This window comes from Gossypium raimondii, chromosome 4, assembly GCF_025698545.1.
Source record: "Gossypium raimondii isolate GPD5lz chromosome 4, ASM2569854v1, whole genome shotgun sequence".
Lineage (NCBI taxonomy): Eukaryota > Viridiplantae > Streptophyta > Magnoliopsida > Malvales > Malvaceae > Gossypium > Gossypium raimondii.
The window spans coordinates 40,676,166-40,697,085 of NC_068568.1; the positions used below are offsets into that span (position 1 = coordinate 40,676,166).

Consider the following 20,920-nt stretch of genomic DNA (forward strand, 5'->3'; position numbering starts at 1 on the left):
TATTTCAACGAATCGCACGTAGAGATATTGATAAAACACATAGAATTAATGGTATTTCATAACTAATCGATTGAGCAGCAACTCGCAGACCACCTAAAAAGGAATATTTATTATTTGATCCATATCCTGACATAAAAAGTCGAACGGGAACAATACTTGAAATGGCAATCCATAAAAAAATATCGATATTGAAATCCGCCAGTGGAAAAATGGGTGTTTTTTTTAAGCTTTAGCTTTACACCCCGAAATATTAATATAAATATCAATGCATGACTGATTTACACAGACAAAGGTCTCTTTTCCTCAACCAATGGAGTTGTTGATAACAGTATGTTTTTTAGTTCTTTTCTGCACTATTTCCTATTTTTACAAAAGGTTTTCCCAGATGAGAAGTCATAGCTGTTACATGTTAGCTTATGAGTGTTTCAAAGCAACCGACGACAGGAAACTCGACACTGAATCCTGTGTAAAAATTGTTTTGAGGAACAAGAATCTTGGTCTGGACCAATACAGGTTTCTGTTACAAACAATGGTGAACTCTGGTCTTGGAGAAGAAACTTATGGCCCAAGAAATGTGCTTGCAGGTCGAGAGGAAACTCCAACCCTAATGGAAGGTCATGAAGAAATGGATGAAATCATGTTTGGGACACTCGACAACCTGTTTTCCAAGACAGGTGTTTCACCTCCCGACATCGATATACTTGTTGTTGATGTGTCACTGTTCTCCCCGTCCCCGTCGTTGACTGCTCGAATAGTGAACCGATACAAGATGAGGGACAACATTAAATCTTTCAGCTTGTCGGGTATGGGGTGCAGTGCAAGCATGGTGGCTATTGACCTCGTCCAAAACTTGTTCAAGAGTTACAAGAACGCATTCGCGGTGGTTGTGAGCTCCGAAACGATCGGTCCCCATTGGTATTGCGGCAAGGAGAATTCGATGATGTTGTCGAATTGCCTGTTCCGATCAGGCGGATGTTCGGTTCTTTTAACAAACAAACCGTGTTTGAAACATAAAGCATTGATGAAATTAAAGCATTCTGTCCGAACCAACATCGGATCGAACGACGAAGCGTACGGATGTTGCATCCAAATCGAAGACCAACAAGGTTACAACGGTTTTCTCCTTACAAGGAACCTAACAAAAGCTGCAGCCAAAGCTTTTACCATGAATCTCAAAGTGTTAGTCCCCAAAATCTTACCAATTCGAGAACTAATCCGATTCACCGTCATTTCCATCTGTAAAACCAACAATAAAACCGCAAAACCAAGCTTGAATTTGAAAACCGGGATTCAACATTTCTGCATTCACCCAGGAGGAAGAGCGGTGATCGATGGGCTGGGAAAGAGCTTAGGGCTGAACGAATACGACATGGAACCGGCTCGAATGGCGCTCCATCGGTTCGGGAACACATCGGCTGGGGGACTGTGGTATGTGCTAGGGTACATGGAAGCGAAAAAGAGGCTTAAGAAAGGCAACAAAATCCTAATGATAAGCCTGGGAGCTGGGTTTATGTGCAATAACTGTGTTTGGGAGGTGATGAAAGATCTTGGAAATGGGAATGTGTGGGAGCATTGCATGGATCGTTATCCAATACCAAGAAAGAACATGATAAACCCTTTCGCAGACAAGTATAGTTGGATCAATGACGAGCGTCTCAACTTTGTTAGGATGGATTTATCAAATATCATTCTTTCCTGATTCAATATTTTCTTACCATTATTATTATGATTAGGGTTTTATTCTTCAGCCATTGTTTCTTGCTGTTTACTGCAAATCCGTAATGTTTTTGTTGTTTCTTGGAATTAAGAGTTCAGACCATTGTTTTCCTTTTATAGTAATTATAATATATTATTGGGTTGGGTTATACTTAAACATTGTTTTTCTTTTCTTTTCTTTTCAATTTATGTTTTTCTTTCGTATTTCAATTCATTTCCCAAAGTCATTAATGCAATCTGATGCAGGATGACTAAGAGCATGCTCCAACTTATATATAGTTCCACATTTTATTTTGGCAAAATTAATGCAGTTTTTAAAATATAACAAAATTTAAAGAAATAGGATGATTTTGGGTATGGTTGGTAAAAAAGTTTTTAGTAGGAAGTATTTTTGTTGATGTGGCAAGGAGAGAGGGAAAATGCTACTAGATATGTTTTCGTTATTTCAAAATAAAAGAGTCGTCCAATTAAAACTTGGAAAAAGAATAGTCGTTGGATTCGAATTTGAAAATATCGAGAAAAGTTTAATAATTTTTTAAAAATTCAAAAATCTCGAGATAAAATTTACAGTTTGTCCTGTCTTTTCCGTGGCAAAATTTTAGTTACAATAATACAAATATTAGGAAAGAATTTTTTTGTATATTCGTTTGCTTCTTGTTCCAACATTTTAAAAAATGTTTCGCATTCGGTGGTAGAGTTTCCTATAAAATGAAGATTGATATGGAGATGTTTTCATAGTTAAATTTCAAGCAAAAGATTTGCATGTTGAGGAAAAGATTTTTTATGTTAAAAATTTGAAGCTAAAAATAGATTCAACAAAGTAAGTAAATTTGGTGTCGTCGTTTGAATTTGGTTAATGAGTATTTATTTTATTTTTCTGTACAATGTTTTCGTTTTAATTTTATATTAAACATGTGAAATAGGTATATTTAGCAAAGATGAGTAGACGAATTAGAGTCGTTATTTATTACGATGATCAAATTTGTGACACCGAGATTGAGGTTGTTATTGTATCAGCCCAATCTACAGAATTAGCTTTCAATTGGAGCATTAATTGAACGAGCTTCTATCAAGAATTAGAAGAAAAGTCTTGACTTCAAGCCGAATGAGAATTTTGAGCTTGAAATATAGATATTTAATGTTAATGAACCTTGTTAGATATGATAAATTTGAGTTCAAAGGCGACATGAATGTCTAGTTAATGCTTGATATGCATTGCTCAACTAGAAATACTATACTAGAGTTATATGTCCAATTTGTTGATGTAGAGAAAGGTGGTTTGAGTTTGAAAACAGTTCTAGTTAATTTGTTTCAAGAACAAGAAGCAGAAAGTCCAACCACACGGTTGTGTGGTGATTTCACAACGTTGTTGCAAAGCTCGTATCAAGGAATGCTGGAATCATTAATGGGAAGGCATTCCTCAGTTTCAACCCTCGATTTCAACTTTGGTGTACAATCAGGATTAGTTGGTAACCTATACGCAGAGACCTCAACACGACATTCTGTGAATGCCTTTCATTTCAACTTCAGAATGCTAATGTCCTATGTTGGAAACACTTATGTGGGTATGCCATCAAGTTACACTGGAGGGCAATTCGTAAGTAATATTGGTTTTAACGTAGGATAACAAGAGTGAATGGTATTCTCCTTACAACCTGCACCGACGAAGGGGCATACAATTTGGTACATGAAATCGCAACTAGGGTTGATAATGAAAAGGAAGTTGAGAATGAAGAGGAAGCTGAGAACAAAGAGAAAGTTGAAACCAATGATTATCGAATCCGGGAGTCTGGGCTTGATGGTTCAGAAATTGCATTATTTTCTGAATTAGAGGTCGTTCCTACTGAACCAAAAGGGAATGATTCTGACAGTGAAGGTTTGGACAATCTTGGAGGAACCTAGACAGATTTTACAGCGTATGAACCACCATCCCACATGCTTATTGTCGACATTGATGCTTAAGATGAGTTAGAATTTCTAGAATTTCCTCTTAGAAGAGACATGATAGTTCTTCTACAAATTTCGACAATTTACAAGTTGAAATGGAGTCTTCCTCTAAAGATGTTGTTACAGGAAATGGCATAGCATAAAGCATGGAGTCAATTTTCATGTTGCAAAATCTCAAGCGAAAAAATATTAGGAGAAGCGTGCAATGCGTGGCAGTAGATGTCCCTGGAAAATCATGACATTAGTGAGAAAGAAGACGAGATTCTAAACGATAAAGAAATTTGACACACCATGTACTTGTGTTGTTGCAGGTATGTCACAAATCACCCAAAATTGGATTCTGACTTTAGCCCTAACATTATCTTACCTATGATGAAAGTGAACCCTAAGATTCCCATGCCAGTTTTGATTGCTAATATCTATAGTGAGAATGATTACACCATGTTGTACTACAAGGCATGGGTTGCAAAACAAAAGGTAATGGAAAAAATGCATAACAGGTGAGATAAATCATATAATGATCTATAGCAATGGTTGAAGGTACTGAACCAGTACGTCTTAGGTATTGTCATCGATTTGTAAATGAAACCTGCATATCATAGAAACCGAATGGTCCAAGACAAAAGAATTTTCCATCGTCTTTTTCGAACATTCAAGTCATGCATTGAAGCATTTCGTTACTATATGCCAGTGGTCCAAATTGATGGTACATTTATGTACAGATATATGAGCATCACTTGTTGTTGGTTGTTACATAGGATGATAGTAAAAAAATCCTGCCAATAGCTTTTGCAATTGTTGAACAAGAAACTGCGGATGCTTAAGACTTCTTCTTGACTAACTTGAGAAGGCATATTATGTCACAACTTGATATATGCATCATTTCCGATAGGGCATCCAAAATACAATTTGCGATTGATCGACATGGAAGCCTATGCTATCGTGCACACCATAGGTATTGAACATGTCATATCAGGACAAATTACATGGGTTTGTTCCACAAAGATGAGGAACGTTGATATGTCATTAACATGGGTAGGTAGTAAATATTATTTTCTATATCATTCTTTAGCATATACATTGTTTGTATTCATGGATATACTTTTTATTTTCTTCGACAGGGTATGAGCTTGTCCAACATCGATTCCATGAAATGTTGGAGAATTTGTGAACAGTAAACACAAAAGGTGTTGATTACCTCGATGGGATACCCAAGGACCAGTGGACTCAATCATATGATGGAGGTCTACGATACAGGTATATGAAAATGAACCTAGTGGAATGCAATGCATAAATTCTGTATTGAAGGAGATGCATCATTTGCTGATAATGTAGGTGGTGAAAGAAACATATTTCCGCTTATCAACCTTGTTTCTGAAGCAAATAAAAAAATGTGTTGGATAGAAAAGGGCAGACACATTCTTGCTAAAAAGTGAGGAAAGATATGGCGGAAAATGCAACAAGAGTGAACTCTATGATGGCAGTGTGTCACTCATGTCCAAGTGAAATATATCGGGTTATGAAGTTCCATAAACCAGACAAAGGTATTATCGGGGGATCGTATCGTGTATACCTGAAACAAAATATCTGCAACTATGGGAGATTTCAAGCACTTCATTTTCCATGCGCATATGCAATTGCTACATGTGCATCGGCACATCTGGATTTATGAAGTATGTTGATGAAGTGTACAAACTAAAATGAATATATAAAATATGAAAGTCAGAATTCCTACCTGTCCCAAATTAAGATTGATGGTTTCCCGTTTCGAGCGCTCCATTTGAATTGTAGTTTTTGCAGGAACTTAGGACATAGTAAGAAAACATGTCCACATTTGGCGGAAATGTTGAGACGAGAACCGTAGATATGTAAACTAGAAAATTTTAGTAGTTATCAAACCGAATCAAAAAATTAATTAAGTTATATTTTTACATTTTTTAGCAAAATAATAACAAAAATCATGAATTATGTAATCTACTTTAATCTTATGTTGACTAATTTTAAAATTAGTGGATAATACAAAATCAAATTAAACATACAAAAAAACAAACAAACAATTTTTTTGATAAAATGTAAATAAGTAGATTAGTGATGTAAAATACAATACAAATATAAATGGAAGCATTACATATATTATGTAACAACCAGTTTTTAACCCTAATCGAAATAGTGGTTTTGGGACCACAAATCCGAGTCCTAAAAATATTTTAATATTATTTTTTGTAATTTTTATGTGTGAATTTACTTGTGTGAAAATTTCATGATTTAATTTCGTCGTTTGAGTGTCCGACTAAATAAAAGGATTAAATCGCGTAAAATAAAAATTTTGTGGTTATTTTTAGAAGGGCTGAATAGTGGATGTTCTTTTAATATGGAGGTTTTATGTGACAATTAATCCATTTAAATGCTAGTGGACGGCATTAGGTGATAGTATATAGTTTTTATATTATTAATATTAATTATAAAGGTTATAAAAATGTATATTATATTATTATGTTAAAAAAAATATTATAAGCCACTATCATTTCATTTTTTCTTCATCTTTATGACCAAAACTAAACAAAAGAAAAAGAAAGAAGAACCTATCTACATTCGGCCATTTTGAATTTTGATTAAGGTTAGTCCTTTGTACGGTTTTTGATAATTTTTACGTTTTTGATATCGTTGTTTTGTGTTCTTCAAAACCCATGTTTAAATTTTGTGAATTGATGATGATTTTGAAATGTGCCATTGATGGATGTTTGAGTTTTATGATGTTAGTTGATGAAATATGAAATATATGTGTTAGATTAACATGTTTTGTATTGGGATTTTTGATGAATTTGAGTATTTAGGGCTAAATTGTGAAAATAAATTTTTGAGCGACTAAAATACGAAATAAATGAAATGCATGGACTTGTATGAGTATAATGAAGATTCGGCCTAACCATAGTATAGTCAAAATTTGAATGTTTTGTGTTTTGTGTATTTTGGACTAAATTGTGAAAATGTAAAATGTTAGGGGAAAATTTGTAATTTTCCCATTTATGTGTTTTTGGATTAAATTGAAGTTAATAATATTTAAACTAGCTCATTTTGAATATATTTAGAACAAGAACCAAAGAAATCGGAGCTAGATCAGGAAAAAACCAAACTCGTCGACTAATTATCCGATTTCAATTTTTCACTGTCCGAGGTAAGTCTAATAGCAATTTAAATGTTATGAAATTGGAATTTATATAAATATATCTATCATACATTTAGTAAGCTGGAACTAAAAGTATATAAATTGAATAAAACTTGATGATTTTTCTATGTGATAGCCGAACATAGAAATTGATTTTGGGAGGTTGATATTAATGGTATAAATTACATGTATATTAGCTAAAGTATGCTTTAAGTTCAATGATATGAAACTAATAGTAGAATTTACATGGATATGTAGTTCAATGTAAGATTTAATTTCTTGAGTTGAATTTAAAGTTATGAATTATATATATAAAGTTTGAATGTATGATACAAGTTCTTTGAGTGAACTTAATATTATGAATTGTATATATATATATATATATATATATATATATATGCACATATGGTTCAATATATATATTTAAAGTTCTTGAGCTGAATTTAATGTATGAATTTTATATACATATGTGGTTCAAATATAGGTTACAAAGTTCTTGAGCTGAATTTAATGTATGAATTTTACATACATATGTGGTTCGAATATAGGTTACAAATTCTTTGAACTGAATTTTAATGTTGTAAATTATACATATGTGGTTCGAATGTTTGTTTGCTATGAAGAATTGAATTTCAATTCTTACGGAGATACGGTTATTGAGTAAGACTTATTTAAATATAAAGAATTATACGAAAGATCATCTTTGTATCTAAGATTATCAGGCTATAAGCCTAGCAGGCTAAGCACCGGTGATCTGAATCGGGTTATAAGCCTAGCAGGCTAAGTGCCGGTGATCTGAATCGGGTTATAAGCCTAGCAGGCTAAGTGCCGGTGAACTGAATCGGGTTATAAGCCTAGCAGGCTAAGTGCCGGTGATCTGAATCAGGCTATAAGCCTAGCAGGCTAAGCGCCGGTGAACTGAATCAGGTTATAAGCCTAGCAGGCTAAGTGCCAGTGAATTTATTTAAATTAAGTGATTATATGCATTGGGTATATATATATATGATTTTGGTTATATGTAATGGATAAATATATGAACATTTGTTTCAATGTATTTGATGAGTACATAAACGTTCGGATCTTTGTGATTAGTGAGTATGTACATATATTGGTTGTCATAAAATTGTTGGATATATATATGTATGCATTCGGCATATGTGGATTTTAAGTATATATGTGCATTCGGCACTTGTAGTTGACAAGTATAATATATGCTTTTGGCATATGTATTTGAAAAATCATATATCTAAATGCATTTGATGAAGTGAAAACGATAAGTACACTAGCAATCAAGATATGCGATTAATGATTGTGTTTGTAACTTGATTATATGCATATAATGTATATACATATGTTAGTTTATATGTATTAGTTAAATATACATTCTTTTAGATATAAACAAAATGACTTAAGATAGCAATGTTTGAATAATAATTATATTTGATATTTGTGATCTTAATAAATTTACTTAAGGAATTATATGATTCTTTTATATGTATTTTAGATATGCTATAGACTTACTAAGCTATAAAAGCTTACTTTGTTTGTTTTCGTCCATTTGTTTTATAGATAAAAACCAAGCTGCAGACTCGGGGATCGTCAGCAAAGATCATCACTCTATTTACTGTCTCGGTATTGAAATGTTTTAATTTTAACTTATGGCATGTATAGGCTAGATAATGTTTTGGAAATCGTACTTTGATGTACTGTATATATAATTAATAGCCATACGAAAATAGCTTATTTTCTTATGGTTTAACTGGATTGAAATGTTTTGTTTTGTTTTAAAAGGTTAAAGTAGAATTTATAATTATACTTACTTAAAATTTGACTAAGCTTAATATATTTAAATATATATATATATAATGTTTATATTTTGATTTGGAAATAGTCGATTTAAACCTGTATTCAAACGATTTGCATATAAATGTTAAATTCTTGAATTCTACTGAACGTCTGTATTGAGTTGTGTTTTGTCCGGTAATGCCTCGTAACCTTAATTTGTCAACGGATATGGGTTAGGGGTGTTACATTTTAATTAAAAAATTAAAAGTTAACAAGCTAAATGATGATGTACATGAAAAAATCATTTTCGTTATCGGGCTGAATGTGTGCCACAACCCGGTGGGTGTCAATTACAATGAGAATTTCGTTGTGGTTGGAATTTCGGCTCATCGTCATCATATTCATCGTCTCTATCTAGTCATCGTCATCACCATCGCCATCGCCATCATTATCATCATCTCCATCTCCATCTCTATCTCCGTTTCCATCTTTATCTCCAACGTTACCTTCATCTTCGTCTTCATCTTATTCTTCCATGCTAGACTGCATTTGCATCCTAGGTTGTCGTCGTATATCGTTAGTTGTATTAGTAAATAGTTGTGAAGATTATCTGCCTTTGAAGAACTGTGACCTTGATGGTGTCTGCAACATTATCATGGAGAAATATATAGTGTCGAACAACTCGGTTGTGCATAGAATGTTGGAATTGTAGGTGATCCTGGATACAATGGTGATGTTGATGGCAGTGACATGTAATATGCTTATACAGATGGAGGTGGTGCAAAAAATATTCCTAGGGAAAGTGTTGATGCACGGTATGATAGTGCATAACTTGGTGCTTGTGTGAAAAACATGGGATTGTTAGTAAATGTACTAGAAAAATAGGAATCATATTGACCGAGAGGTGCACCTATCGGTATAGGATTCGGGATTGGAGCCAATGATGGTGAATTTGATGCATGTACTCCAAATCGTGGCCTCATATGGGGTCCTGTTGGCTTTCTACGATGAACTTGTCTACTCATTTCCTCTTCTAGTAATAGATATGGCTTACCATTAAGTCTAAACCATGTCATGTAATCTGAAGATGTCGCCAAATCCAATTTGACAAGTTATTCGTGTATAGGTATAAAATTCATACCTATGTTCCCACAAGTTGATATACTTGGCATGCAATTTAGGTCAACCTTCATTGGTTCTCCCCCACAAGTCAATCTTGTGAAATTCACTGAGGTTCTGAGGCGAGGGTGGAGTATTTTGCACAAAGTCAAATTGGCACATCACTCGATCAGATTCATGCATTTCAACTATTGCAAAAACTATCAATGACACTTTAACATGTTAGATATTACGAGTCGTCAAAAATTAGGATGAGAGGCATTCTTCAATTCTCAAATTAGAGTATGACATTCATTCAAACGAGAGTACAAAATTATAATTTTCATTATGTACCTAATATTAAATTTCAAATCCTTACGTAATTATTACGTAATTGAAAATTTCAAAAACTAACATTGGCTTCTAACTATTGATCTAACAATAACCAAATATCTTCAAGCTCATTCGGTATACCCACATGACTTGCATAATTATTTCACCTGTTCAAATAATATGTGTTAGGATCGTCCCGATTAAGCAACAAACAAGTAAAATAGAAGAAGAATTTGAGAAGATGAACACACAAATTTAACATGGAAAAACCCCTCCAAAGAGGATAAAAAACCACGGGCAAAGATAATTTTACTATAATGGCAAAAGAATGAAGAGTACAAAAGATGGAGATAAAACTAAACCCAGAAAACCCAAAAAACAAAGAACCCTCAAAACGTAAACACAAAATTCTCTGAATGTGTTATGAGTTCTAATCTAATGGGTGTCTATAGTAAAGTTGTAAAAGAGCCTATTTATAGGCTAAATTCATATGTCAAATAATAATAAAATAGTCTAAACTAATCAGTGTTTGACTGAAACAAATAAACAGAGTTTAACTAAAAGATTATTTCTCAAATTTAACTGAAAATAGGAGTCATACTTAATAAATCTCCACCTTGACTCATATTTCCGCAACGCCATCTTTGCCAAAGCCCGCCACGAGCCTATCTTGAACTATGCAGGGAATTAACTGAGTCGAATATGTGCTTAGAAACTAGAAGACTTCTAGCCTTCGACTTGTACACTGCCAAATCAAAACTAACTCGGGTCTGATTTTCACGAACACAGTGCCCTAACTTTTCAAAACCTGCATCCAAAAGAGAACCTCTGTTCAACGAAACGGTCATACATTTTTCCCTCCTATGACCAAGTTGCCTCCGCTCCAAATGAGTTGACTTCGACTCTGTAACGGACGAGGGACGTCCGATTTCACCAGTCACTGTAGAACCTTCCAGAATATAAAGACTGCCAGTTCTTTTACCTTTTAACAAAACGAGAGCTCCACGAGATACTTTAATGCAGCTTGACTCGATGTTGATTCTGCATCCTTTCAAGTCTAAAATACTTAAGGAGATGAGATTCTTTCTTAAATCAGGTACATACCTGACACCTGAGAGTGTCCTAATGTCCTATCGTGTATTCTAATTTTAACAGTACCAATACCAATTACCTTACTAGATGAATCGTTTCCCATGCGAACAACTCCACCTTCAACCGAACTGTATGTAGAGAACCATTCTCTATTGGGATACATATGGAAAGAACATCCCGAATCTAGGATCCACTCAGACGTGAGCTTGGAGTTATCGCTCGTTGACACTAACAAGAAATCATCACCGCTTTTATCGATCAAATTAGCACTAGCTACATCTTCCTCGTTACTCTCAGCAGCTCTTTTATTTCGCAGTTTATAACAATCTGCTTTGACGTGACCTAACTTTTTACAATAGCGACACCTTTTGTCTCGTTTCTTTGATGCTATCAAAACGGAAGCTTGCCTATCTGCCTTGCTATCCAAATGAAGTTCATTGTCGAGTTTGTCTCTACTCAACAAATGACCCTTCACATCTTCGAACGAGAGTTTGTCTCTGCCATAAATCAGGGTCTCCTTGAAAGACTTGTATGAAGGGGGTAAAGAGCACAATAATAGCATAGCTTGATCTTCATCATTAATATGAACCTCAACGTTCTTTAAATCATTTTAAAGAGTAATGAATTGACTGATGTGATCTCTAAGAAGCTCACCTTCGTTCATGCGAAACGTAAATAGACGTTGTTTCAACACTAAACGGTTAGCCAGAGACTTAGTCGCATAAAGAGTTTCTAACCTTTTCCATAAGGCGGATGAGGTCTTCTCCATCAATACCTCCTGCAATACTGTATTCGCGAGGCACAACTGAATTGCAGACAATGCCTTTTCATCAAGCTCTTCCCATTCTGTTTTATTTAGATTCTCAGGCGTTTTCTCGGTAACAACCTTTTTCAAACCGGATTGAACTAGAATTGCCATCATCCGAACTTGCCACAGATTGAAATTTGTCTCACCATCAAACTTCTCAATTTCAAACCTTGTTGTTGCCATATCTGAATAGGCTGATCTATGAAAATTGAACTAGCTTTGATACAACTTGTTATGATCGTCCCGGTTAAGCAACAAACAAGTAAAATAGCAGAAGAAATTGAGAAGATGAACACACAAATTGAACGTGGAAAAACCCCTCCAAAGAGGATAAAAAACCACGGGCAAAGATAATTTTACTATAATGGCAAAAGAATGAAGAGTACAAAAGATGGAGATAAAACTAAACCCCGAAAACCCGAAAAACAAAGAACCCTCAAAACGTAAACACAAAATTCTCTAAATGTGTTATGAGTTCTAATCTAATGGGTGTCTATACTAAGGTTGTAAAAGAGCCTATTTATAGGCTAAATTCATATGTCAAATAATAATAAAATAGTCTAAACTAAATAGTGTTTGACTGAAATAAATAAACAGAGTTTAACTAAAAGATTATTTCTCAAATTTGACTGAAAATAGGAGTCATACTTAACAATATGTTATTCCAAAAATATAATAATGAAAAACATAATATGATAATTATATTATTAAATGAATCTTACCTTATTACGTGTGAGAATTGATAAGGGAAGTTTACTCGGGGACATAAAAATGGTATGCGGTACCATGCCTATGACTGAAGGAGTATACAACTACCGATTTTAAAATTTTTTCACCATTTGTAATTGGACATCATATATGTGTTTGTGATCCAAACGAATTAGAGGTGTTGACATTTTTAAAATATGTACGTTTATCTAATTAAATAAGATTAATTAATTTAGACAATGAAAAACTAAATATATATAATAATATTAAATTACCATTAAATTAACGATTTATTTAACATAAAAAATATCGTTAAAAATATTTAAAAATTAAACAAATCAAAAAATAAATTACCTTATTGAAATCTTTGAGGTTATGAAAATCAAATAAAATCAAGAAATTACTAACTATTAGGATAGAAAATTGAGAGAAAATAATTTGAGAAAAATTGAGAGATTATGATAAAAGAAAAATTAAGAGAAAAGATTAATGAAATTAAATGAAAAAAAATAAGTGGAGGAGTTTATTTAGGAGAAAATTTAGGGAGCCATTGTGGGTTTTTTTTTTTTTTCAGTTTTAGTCATTGGTCAACAGTTGGAAATTAATAATCCAGCTTTTCTAATTATTGGGACCCAATGGTTTATATTTATTTTTTTAACTTTTTTTTAAAATTGTGCAAGGCGCTTGCTCCACCGTATGCAAAAGCATGGTATGATAAAAACGCTTTCACTATGTGACAACCGCACCCGGCAAAAATGACCTATTTTCCTATTTTTTTTTAAAAATTATTTTCTTAATTATTTTTCAAAAACAACATATTGTCCTAATTTCCTGTTTATTTTCCTCCAACTTAACCATTTATTTATTTATTTATTAAAGTAAAACTAGAGAAATAACAAAACCACAAAGCCAGAAAAAGCATATATGTAAAATTTTGAATATATTATAATTACTTTTTATCCTAAACTTTTGTAATAACTAATCATGACTTAACTAAAATTTTATCTAATGATTATTATTTGATACTAGAAAATATAAATTTCACTTCAAAGTGTTAAAATAGTGATAAATGTCCCATTTATTTAATTTTTAACTTTTAAATTTGAGAAAATATTCGATTCATTGTTGGTGTATAAGTCTCACGCACCATCGATAAATAATAACATGGCATCTCATAGTTAAAAAACAAAAATAGTGAGAGATTTATAAATAAATACTAATTACTTTATTTAAATATAATTAAATAATAATTAATTATAAATAAATACTAATGTTAAAATAGTGACAAATGTCTCATTTATTTAATTTTTAAGTTTTAAATATGAGAAAATATTTGATGATCTTGTTAGTGTATAAGTCTCACACATAATCGATGAATAATAGCATGACATTTTATCATTAAATAAAACAAAAACATTGGGAGACTTATAAATAAATACTAACAACTTTATTTAAACATGATTAATTAGAAATAAATGCTAAAACCCAAATCTTAGACCCCAAACCTTTAACCCAATACCCTAAACTTTTAAACCCAAGATGTTAAATACAGGAGTTATTAATATTTATTTATAATAGTTATAATTAATGTTTAATTACATTTAAATAAAATTATTAGTATTTATTTATAAGTCCATATTTTTTGTTTAATTTAATGATGATGTGTCATATATTATTCATCGATGTTGTGTGAGAGCATCAAATATTATTCCTTAAAGTATAGCTTTAAAGACATTTATCTTGGTTTTAATACTATTTGTAAAAATAAATAATTTTCTCTAATAGTATAAGTCCATATATAATCAATATTCTTTATAACAACCACTCTAGATAACAACATTTCATTACAACAATCAAGATTGTTGTAAACTGATGTTTAATGTTTTAATTTTACCATCTATAACAACAACCATAAAGTATGAAGTATATTTATTACTAAATCAGTTTTCTATAACATCCTCTTGTCTCAAATTTTAGTGAAATAAAATAAATAAATTTTAGTTAAGGTATTATTTCAATAAATTGTTTAAATTTTATACAAAAATATAGTAATAATATTTTATTAAATGAAAATATTTTTAATAAATAGAATTATATTAGTAAATGTTATTAAATATAGAATTTCAATATCACTAATTAATATTATTAATGTATTATAATTTTAATTTAAAAATTAAAAAATACTCAAATATAATCTGCATCTTAAATGTTGTACTAGATATATAATATCCAGAAAATTAATAAATAAATGGAAATAGAAAGGTTGAGAAAGTTTTATTTAAGATCCAGTTTGGAATAATTTATTATCCAACTCTAAAAACAAATATTTATCGTATATCATTAACCATTTATCCAATTTGATTTCCACGTATTAAATTTTGAATATAATAAATGAAAAGGAGGGGAAGGACATTTCCAACTTGTCCACTTGGTCACAGTAAAGCGACAAGGAAATCTTTATCCAACTCGGCCACTTGAAGATTTCCTCATTTTCAATGTGTTGCAACTCCCAACCAATTCCACATACTTTTCAACATTAATTGCATTCTTAGTTTTACAATTTATTGGGTTGGAAAAAAAATATTTTTAGGGTGTATTTGGACAACATAGAGTAGTTGAATGAAAGCATAGTTATTAGGGTAGTGATTATTAAAAAAATTGTAATTTTTTAGATGTATTTGGCTGATAAAGTGTAATTACATCATAATTTATTAATTGTGTTTGGTAATTTATAATTACAGAGTTATATAATTTATATTTTAAAAATATTAATTAAACAAGTAACAAAAATTAAAATCAAATTATGATAAAAACAACAAGAAAAATAAACACCATGTGCAATTTTATCTAATTGCTCTAATGCATTTTTGTTGGATTATTCCCTCTTTAATATATAACATATGCTCCTTATCATCATCTATTGGTCCTTGACCGAGTTCATCATTATCTGAATTTGAATTTGCATCATTAAGATTATTAATATATCCTTCTTTTCATGTACTCTTCGAAGTATGAATTATTTTAATTTTACCTATGATTGAAGTTATGAAATATGCAACATGCTAGTATGATCCAACATGATTTTTATGTTATACTAAGATGATTTTGTTAATTTTGAAAATATTTTTCAAAACAATAAATGTCTTCTCAACCACATTTTGAAGCATTAAATGTCTCAAATTAAAGAGTTCGTGAGCTGCCTACGATGATTATGTCTAGCATCATTCTCTCAAATGGTATCATACCCTATAATATGGTGCAAGACAATAGTTTTTATTTGCATAATTAGTATTAACCTTATAATATATGAATTCATAGTCCAAATTGTCTGTAGCTTTAACTATAATAACTTGTATAAACTTAATTTGGAGAAAGACTTATGCTAAGTTATATCTCTTTTATGATATATATATTAAGTAAAAATAATATAAAATTATAATTATATATAACCTTTATAAGGAAAAGGTTTTATATAGTATCCAAAATTTTGTAACATTTCTTATAAATAATATATAATTTTCTCATAACTTTAGAAAGTTATTTTTATAAATAAATTATGATAAAAAATAACATTTTTTATGAATAAGTATATTATTTTTATAATATATAACATGGACACATAAATAAGTTATGTCCATACTTCTTGACCTTATAAATTATTTTTATAATAAACTTTTTGCTATAATTTTAGAAATTTATCAGGATTTAATTAACTTTTTGTTATAACTTTGTAAAGTACACAAATTATTTTTATAATTAATTTTTAATGTTTATAATATAAGAAACCTTTTTGCCATAATTATCCTAAATACTTATACATGTTCATGCGAATAATATGATTTTTATAACTTGTACAATTTTAAAAAAAATTAAATTAACTGCACAATTACTTCAATTCTCACCCTCCCTTAAAGAATTGAAAAGTTATAATCGGGATGCTCCAATTACACCCAATTCGGTAGGATCCACCAATTAAAATGGTTACCCAAATATGTCACCTTGTGTAATTACAAACAATTACACCCAAATTCAATTACTAGGTAACTTTCCAAACACCACCTTAATATTTACATAATTTTATCAATTTAGACCTTATTTTTTTTAACTAAATTTGACTCTTAATCTTTTAAAAGGAATCGCACTTGACCATCGACCTTTCAAAAACAAAGTAGAACTGATTTTTCTAAAAGGTAATATTGACTAAAATGTTGAACTTTTAAACATGACAACCTACATGACAATTCACGTGTACTTCATGTAAATTTTATGAATTTTTTTTATAATTTTTTGGTTTTTGAGTTATTTTATTATATTATGAATATTTTATAATTATTATAACTATGGTAATATACATTACACTTTCAAAAGGAGAACGTAGATTCAAATTTTAGAGACAACATTGTTGGAAGGAACAATCACGTACATAATATAAAAAAATTTAACTATTTTTAAAAGGATAAAGGCTAAATTTAATTCTAAAAAGCAATTTATATAAATAGCAAGAACCAAATTAATAATTATAAAAGAAAAATCGAATCTTGTCTTACATTTGACTTAGTTACTCTTATTTATATCCAAATAATTTAAATATATATTAAACATAAATAAATAAAACCGTATAACATAAATCCATGCCATCCACTAAAACAGAATTCATTTATTCAAGAGAGTACTTCTGATGCACAATAAATCCTCAACATTAAAGTGAAGCAGCTACCACTATATCATTCGTTTAATTTGCTGTGCCAATAGGTTTAAAATAATACTCACCCCCTACCTAGCCTATAAACCACTATATCATTCTTTTAATTTGCTGTGCCGATAGGTTTAAAATAATACTCACCCCCTACCTAGACTATAAATGAAATCTATACTGACAAAATGTTTGTATGAAATAACTCATTCTCAGTAAATTTGCAATCCTAGACTAGACATGAGAATCTACAACTCTCGAAATATATTTCCCATGACAGGCCCCTCATTAAATGAATAATTTTATTTTTAATTCATTGTAATAATTATTTATTTATTTAATATAATTTTTTTAGTTATTTCATTTGTTAACCTGTTTTGTAGAGTTGTCATGAGCCGGATTACATTTGTCTAAAAAATTAAAAGTTTGGTTTAAAATATAGACTCGAAAAATAGATCTGATTTAAAAAATAATGCCCGTTTAGAAAACAGATCGGGCCTAAAGTAAGGTTTTTTTGCCCGAGCTCAACCCGACCCAAATTTTCAATAAAAAACACTGCTATTTTTGTTGTTGTTTTGCACTTTTTGTCATTGTTTTGCTACAATTTCACTATTTTGTTGCTAATGTTTGAATATTGTATAACACTTGTTTTGTTGTTAATTTTGCTACTATTTTAGAGGTATTTACTTGTTAAGTTGCATTTATCTTGTTATTTAAGTATAAAGACTTTTTTAAATTTATTTTCAATTTGTTGAGAAATATTTTAATATTTTTAATGTATTTGGTGTATTATATTTATTAAATTTTTATATAAAAAGATAAAATTAAAAAAAGTAATACAGGCTAGACTCGGCTCCAATTTTAGCAATTTTATTTGAGTCAGGCCGGACCCGAACCTAACATTTTGTTAGAGCCTGGCCCAAACCGTGGTTGGACTTGTGCCAACATCAAAGATCACAATATTTAACATAATATGAAGTTTTTAGTTTACAATTTTTAATATTATATTTCAAAATATTTTATTTTGTAAATCGCAACAAGAAAAAAATATATAATTAAACTTAGGTACAAGAGAGTTGTGTCTTTTGGGAATAATCTAATCTCTTGGTATAATAATAAGCAAAATTCTATCTCGTTATCAACTTCAAACAACAATGGTTAAGATTGAGAAGGGAATACATGTTTTCTAAATAAAACCTATAGGAATAGAATAGAAATTTTGATTGAGTAATGTTGAGTTTTTGGACTTAAACTTTCAATTTTTTTTTTTATATTTGTGCACATTTACTTATCCATTTCTTACTTAGTTATAGTTTTAATACTTTGACTATTGATGCAAATTCTAGACAAAACATTGATAGTTAATATGCTTAATTATGTTCTATTTTAAGTATGTTAGATTAAGAGAATTGTGTTGAGGGGGAGCTATGGCTGTTTGTTTTTTAGCTACCTATCTTGTTTGGTTTTGTTCAAAAAATTACTAAATAGGGAGATTGTTGAGGCAAGTATTTGAAGTGGCTACAATGTGCTAATGAAATTGTTCGCTTTCATCACCACTGCAACATAATGCTCATTGCCATATTTAAAGTTGGCAATTTATTGAAACAATTAGGCTATGTTTGATGCTGATATTGTGGAATGATTCAAGCCCGTCGTTGAAAATCAATCCATTTAGAGGAACATATCTTAAGAATTGGATCGGATCGGATAAATCTTACCGAATCCCTTGGATCAAGGATATTGGATCAAGACAAAACTTGAAGACTTATCTTCCAACAATCCACTTTACTTTAGTTGTTATTATTATATTGTATTTAACTATTTTAACGGTTGTTTAAAAATGATTGTAATTTATCTTTAATATGTTAGAGAGTCTCGAAAAATTTTATATATTTGAAAGACATGTATAAGTTTACGCACTGATTTTTTAGTTATCAGTTCATCGAGTAACGTTATTGTGAGATTGCAATAGTAAAACCTTTTATTGGTGGTTTACAAACTAAGTTCTTAGGGAGAGAATTTAGTGGTGAGAGATCTAGTATTTAAGTACAAAATATGATAGAACTAAAACCACTTGTTGTATTGAGTTTGAAGATAGTAGATTCATCACTCTGAGCTAGGCTTCACAGACGTAGAGAAACCGAACTGCGTAGATAAATTCTTATCCCTTATTTTTCTATTTTTTATCACCGTGTCATTAGAACTGTCCAATTCCACTACCAATTATGTTCATACTCTATTTCTTATATATTAACAACTGATTCAAGTTAATAAGAACCAAATTGAGTAATGTTTTCAAATCCCAAAACTAATGTAAACAAAAAAATTAAAAATTAAATAAAAAGTTATCAAATTTAGAGATTAAAATTTTAGGTTATTGTTTTATAATATAAAAATATTTATTTTAGTGTCATAGTCAATGTTTCTATGTTGTAATTCTTTAGAAATTCCCAAGTTATATATTGCCTTTATAAATCTTAAAGTGATATAAATAGTAAGTTTCAATATATATATGATCACTATCTCTTGGGATACAAATATATACAATACATATATATATATTTAAAGGAATTAAAAAAGGAAACTTCCATTTGAGTAACATAAAGTAGTGGTAGTAGTCCTTTGTATTTTATTTATGATAACATTAACAAAAGACATGATACTCAACTCACTCTTGCCTATGTCGCCCCATAATAAATCCTCCAACTAATACTCTACCCTACACTTCCTATTCCTAACAATTCCATCTCTTATTACTTCAAAATCTATTTAACAATTATTTTCTACCGATTTTAATTTGGGATAATGGCATATTTGTTCTTTGTACTTTAGCAAAGTGTTCAACGTGGTACTTAAAATTTCTAAATATCCAATGTGCTCCTTGTATATTGCTTTTGTCTTCCAAAAAGATACCTGACTCTAACAGCATTAAAGTGTGACGTGGAAGTACACATAGACCACTAAAACATTGACACGTGGCAATTTTTTGCAGGAAAAATGTCGGCCAAGTCAAACCTAGAGGCATGATAGCAATTTTACCATTTTATTCCGAAAGAAATTTTTTACAAACAAAATAAAAATGCAAACCTAAAAATTTAATATAATAATCAAAATAATTGAACAAAACCCCAGAAACACAAGATTGGATAGAATAATTGAACAAGAACAAAACAAAATGCAAAATTAAAATGTACACCCCTAACCTGTATCCGTCGCTGAAATAGGGTTACAGAGCAATACCGTACAAACTGAACAGTATACATACATTTCAAACATTGACATAAGCATGATATAATCCATTCATTCACATCCATAACGTCCCTTAATCGAGCCCTCGAGGCCTTAGAAACAATTCGGGACCAAATTGGAAACAACCAGAAAGTATAAGAAAAAGTTAGAAAAATTGGATTGTAGGGGTCACACGGCCGTGTTGCCAGGCCGTGTGCCTCACATGGCTGAGACACACGCCCGTGTCACAGGCCGTGTAACATTCGAAATAGGGGCACACAGCCGTGTCCCAGCCCGTGTCCTCACCAGTGTAACTCTTTGAGTTGGGTCATACGGCCAAGCCACA

General features: G+C 30.8%; 1 protein-coding gene across 1 annotated transcript; it reads left to right on the forward strand.

The window, feature by feature from the left end:
- Positions 1–219: 219 nt before the first annotated feature.
- LOC105780861 (3-ketoacyl-CoA synthase 19) lies at positions 220–1,888 on the forward strand. The gene has a single exon (XM_012605387.2). The coding sequence runs from the start codon at positions 311–313 to the stop codon at positions 1,697–1,699; it is 1,389 nt and encodes a 462-aa protein (XP_012460841.1). The 5' UTR covers positions 220–310; the 3' UTR covers positions 1,700–1,888.
- The last annotated feature ends 19,032 nt before the right edge of the window (positions 1,889–20,920 follow it).

Bases quoted from the DNA above. Each gene is read 5' to 3' on its own strand.
- LOC105780861 (XM_012605387.2), top strand. From the start codon at position 311: ATGGAGTTGTTGATAACAGTATGTTTTTTAGTTCTTTTCTGCACTATT.